The sequence below is a fragment of the Monoraphidium neglectum genome (assembly GCF_000611645.1).
Source record: "Monoraphidium neglectum strain SAG 48.87 unplaced genomic scaffold scaffold04490, whole genome shotgun sequence".
In the NCBI taxonomy this organism is placed as follows: Eukaryota; Viridiplantae; Chlorophyta; class Chlorophyceae; order Sphaeropleales; family Selenastraceae; genus Monoraphidium; species Monoraphidium neglectum.
Window position 1 is genome coordinate 1 of NW_014009139.1, and position 4,398 is coordinate 4,398.

General features: G+C 66.8%; 1 protein-coding gene across 1 annotated transcript; it reads right to left on the reverse strand.

Annotated features, from left to right (window-relative positions):
* Positions 1-621: 621 nt before the first annotated feature.
* Positions 622-4,199, reverse strand: MNEG_14444 (hypothetical protein; the record flags this gene model as incomplete). Its single annotated transcript, XM_014037084.1, has 8 exons — positions 622-673; positions 879-943; positions 1,300-1,479; positions 1,676-1,945; positions 2,273-2,527; positions 2,742-2,798; positions 3,064-3,864; positions 4,071-4,199. 8 exons carry the CDS (start codon positions 4,197-4,199, stop codon positions 622-624), a joined length of 1,809 nt encoding a protein of 602 aa, XP_013892538.1.
* Between the last annotated feature and the right edge of the window lie 199 nt (positions 4,200-4,398).

Sequence of the window (4,398 nt, forward strand, 5' to 3'; positions counted from 1 at the left end):
CCGCAGCAGCTCGGGCGCGACGCCCGGCGGCGGCGCGGGCGGCGCCGTCAGCAGCCCGGCCCAGCCACGCCCGCCGGCGACGGCGGCGGGCCGTGCGCCATCGCCTGGGGCGGCCGCGGCAGCCGCCGCCACGGCGCGGTACGTCTCGGCGAAGTAGCGCGTGAGCAGGGCGGCGACCTTTTGGGGCAGCTGGTCGGACGCCTGCTGCATCGGGACGGTCTCGTAGAGCGCGTTGCACGCATTCCTGGTGCGAGGGTGGTCGGGGTTGGGGTTGGGGTGGGGTTTGCGGCTAGTGTTGGGGTTGGGGTCTGCGGTTGGCGTCGGGTCGGGGTTGGAGTCTGAGTTGAGGTTGAGGTTGGAGTGGGGAGTTGGCAGTCAGATAGGGATAGTTCAAGAGGGAGCGTGCGGCCGGTGCCTGTGGGGCGTTGTGGCAGAAGAGCCCACCGGTTGGCTGACACGGGCCCCGATATGACCTTTCCTATTGCGCGAGCCCACGCTGCAATCACGCCGCCTGGTCTGAACGGGCAGCTTGAGTGCATGGGCGCTGCTGTTCTGGCTCCTTCGCGGCAGCCTTCCCATGCCTGCATACGGTACCCCCTTGAGGGTTCGCCCCTTGACAGCTCACCAGAGTCCCTCGATCTTGGGCAGGTGGCCAGAGTCCTCGCGATCATACCTGGGCGCGGCGGGGGGGGGGGGGGCGCTGCCCAGTCAAACAAGGTTTCCAAGATCACCACAGGTCGACCTCGGGCAGACTCAGGCTCTATCTGCTGATGCCCTGCCCTGCAAGCTTCGACCTCGTGCACCCTGCTGTCACAAAAGTCTGTCCCCGCGAGCTGCCTGGTGCGACCAGAGCGCGGCCGCCCCTCCAGCGGGCTCACAGGTTGATGACCATGAGGTTGATGCCGTCAGGCCGCAGGGCACTCATGTAGTCCTCCGCGCGCATCTGGTGAGGTGGGTGAAAGGGGCACTTGAATAACTTGCTGTTGGGCCAGGCAGCCAGCTTCCCCAGGACATTCTACCCCATTCTTCTGTTGTTCGTCTATCTTATGCCCTCCGATCCAATGCAACGCAGGCCTTCTGGACTTGATATGCACAGCCCACACACTTAGGCGGGCAGCATCGTCTGTAATGGCCAGACCCGTCCATGCTGGTGGGCATGGTCAGGGTACTGCAAGCACCAAGAGGCTCCATACCATGATACATCCCATGAGCCTGGATGGCTCCAGGAGCGGGCGACCGCGGAATCGTGCAACAATCCTAATCCAAGAGGCCAAGCAGCCCCAGACCAGCAGGCCTCACCTCCTGTGTCAGGCCATCCACCAGCGCCAGCACCGCCTTTCGCCGCACGGCGCCGCTCGCCGCCGTGCTCCCGCCAAGCGACGCCGCGCCAGCCGTAGACCCCGCGACAGCATCAGCGCTGGAGCCGCCGCTTGGGCCGTCGGTGAAGACCCGCCGGGCCACAAAGTCCAGCGCCGTCGCCTGTGCAAAGGGATTGATGGCGAGGCAATCACGGTAGTGTTTCTGGCTGACATCGTGTGCTTGGCATTGCATCTGCAACACCCAAACAACCTTAATCACACTTCACAGCCAGGCAGCCCATAACCCTGCCTCGACCCCTAGTTCTGCTGGCACCCTGTCCCTGAGCCGTGCTGCCACTGCCCCTGTGCCCACCCACCGGATAGGAGCCCTCTGTAAACGTGAGCGCCTCGAGCGCAAACTGCCCCAGCTCGGCGCCCCAGTCGGCGCCCAGCGGCTTGAGCACCTGCTGCCCGTGGCGCCGCCCGAAGCGCACAAGCGCGAAGCGCGCCTCCAGGCGCCGCAGGGACTCGCAGAGCAGCACCAGCGCCTGGCGCGTCTGGCCGGCCATGCGGCCCATGCTCGCGCTGTTGTCAACCAGCACGCAGATCTCGATCTGGACGCCGCCGGCCGTCGCCTCGTACAGGCGCTGCCGCGTTGCATGAAGGAAGGGGGTGGGCGGAGGACCACAAGATTCCCCGGGACTTTGCAAGGCCAGCAGGGGCTTGGGCAGCAGTGCGACTAGCTGCTAGTGCAGGGCGCCGAAAGACTGCATGGACCCGGTGAGACACACACAATGGCTAGCTGCTGGCGAGGCGCAAGGGGTGTTGACAAATGACAGCCGGCGGGCGCCTGGTGCAAGCATGCCCTGCTGCTTTTGAAATTCTTGCACAGCCCTGCATCGGCCCTACCCACCCTCCTGCCCTATCCAATCCCCCCCTCCCCCCGGCACGCATCCCTGCCAAACCCCATCTACCTGGATCCAGTCGCGCATGTCAAAGAGGACCTGCTGCACCGCCTCCGCCATCGGCCGCGCCTCCGCAATCTGCTGGTACAGCGTGCGCTCGGTCGACGCGCGCGCGAGCGCGGCGTCCAGCTCAGCGCGGCTGAGCTGGCGCTGCTGGCCGCCCATGGCGGCCCCGGCGCGCTGGCTCTTGAGGGCACCGGCCTTCTCGTACATCTCTGACAGGCGGCAGCCCTCCAGGTGCGCTTTCTTGATCTTGGGGTCGATCTATGGGCAATACGAGACCAGGGTCGGGCTTAAGGAGGGGACACAGACAAGGATGGATGCAGCCTGGCGGAGACCTGATTGCTGCAGTCAACGGTTCCAAGTGTCACCTTGCTTGACACACCCGACTTGTTCCAGTCCGCAGCTTCCATATTCAGATCTGCCTTCCGCTCAGTTGCACCCGTGGAGGCAGTGGCCCCAGATCACCCCCACAGACCTTGATGCGGCCGACTGCGCTCTGCGCCAGCTCGAACTCGGGGGATGGTCCGCTGACCTGTTTGATTGGTGAAGAGCAGGGGAGGCAACCGTGAGGCACGCCGCAGTCCTTGATTGCAATATAAGCCTTACCCCTTGAAGACACAGCACGAGTGCAGGTGCGCCAATCACTGGTGGTCACCAGAGGCTGCTGCAGAGCAGCCTGTTTCAGGCAATCACCCGTGGACTGCCACACATCCAATCCAAACCACATAGAGGGTGCGCACTCTTCCCTTGCATCCTATTAGCACAACCCAATCCGTGCTGTCACACAATCAACCAACCTGCATGTTTGCCTTGCCGACATCTTTCAGGGGCTTGGAGCTGGGCGGCAGCTGCCCGCCTTTCTTGCCGCCCTGAGGCCGCACCTGACCCGTCACGCTGACGCGGCCCCCAAACGGCAGCCGCTGCGCCCGCTGCGTGCCGCCACGCGGCGGCCGCGGCGCTGCGGCGTCGAGAGCGTGGCCCTCGCTGGCCGGCGCCCCGGCGCCGCCGTCCTGCCTCTGACTGCCCATGTCCTCCTCCTCATCCTCCAACACAAGCTCCAGATCCTCATCCAGCCGCAGCAAGCCGGCGGCGGCATCGCCGCCCGCTGTGCCGCCACCTTTGCCGTCCAGCGCCGCCGACGCGCCGCGCTCGTGCCCCGCCGCCGCGAACAGCGGCGCGCCGGCGGAGAAGCCGAGGCCGCCGCTGTCGGCGTCACCAAGTGCGGCCGTCCGCTCTGCGCGCTGGAAATCGTAGGCGCCGCCGACCCCGTCTGCGCCGGCGCCGCCCCAGCCCTCTCCGCCCTGCTGCTCTGCCAGCCAGCCGGCCCCCTGCGGCAGGTCAAACACGTCGCCCCCACCGAGGGCGTCGCCGCCGCCGGCGGCGTCGAGGCCGCCGCCCTCTTCGCCGGCCGTCTCGTAGACGCGCGCCTCGTCCAGGCGCTCGAGCAGGCTCTGGGGCAGGCGGTCGCGCGGCAACGAGGCCGCGAGCGTGGTGCAGATGCGGCGCTCGTCCGGCTCTAGGGCGGCCGCCACGCCGCGGCCCATGACGCCTCCGGCCAGCGAAGACAGCGCCCGCATGAGATGCAGGGCGTGGAGTCCCTGGAGTTCAGATTGGGTGGAATTGTGTGGAGCGGGATCCAGAGATAAGTTTCAAGAGTGGAGCAGTCAAAGCAAGGCAAATGAGCTTCATGAACCGACAGGAGCTCTGGCCGTGAGGCTGTCCTAGTTGGTGTTTACCTGGTCTAAATTGCTGTGTCCACTGGATCATACTCAGCTGTCCCCTGCCCATCGTCAACGAATCCCACCTTGAGCACAATCGACTCGGCGTCCAGCAGCGTCGACGCACTCGGCGCGCCCTGCGCCAGGCGGCAGGCCGAGAAGAAGCCCCCCTCAAACGCCTGCGCCGCGCGCCGCAGCCGCGCCGCGCAGCGCATCACGACCGCCGCCGCCTCGGTCTGCTGGCCGTGCACCACCCGTAAATCCAGCTGGCCGTCAGCCAGGGCCTGCAGCAGCGGCGCCGCCTGCGCGTCTGCCAGGTTCGCCTCGATCTCCTCCAGGCTCGCCTTCAGCGCCGCGATCTGCAGCCGCTCCTCCTCGCCCGAGAGCCGGCTGCCGGCGGGCGCGGGCGCGGGC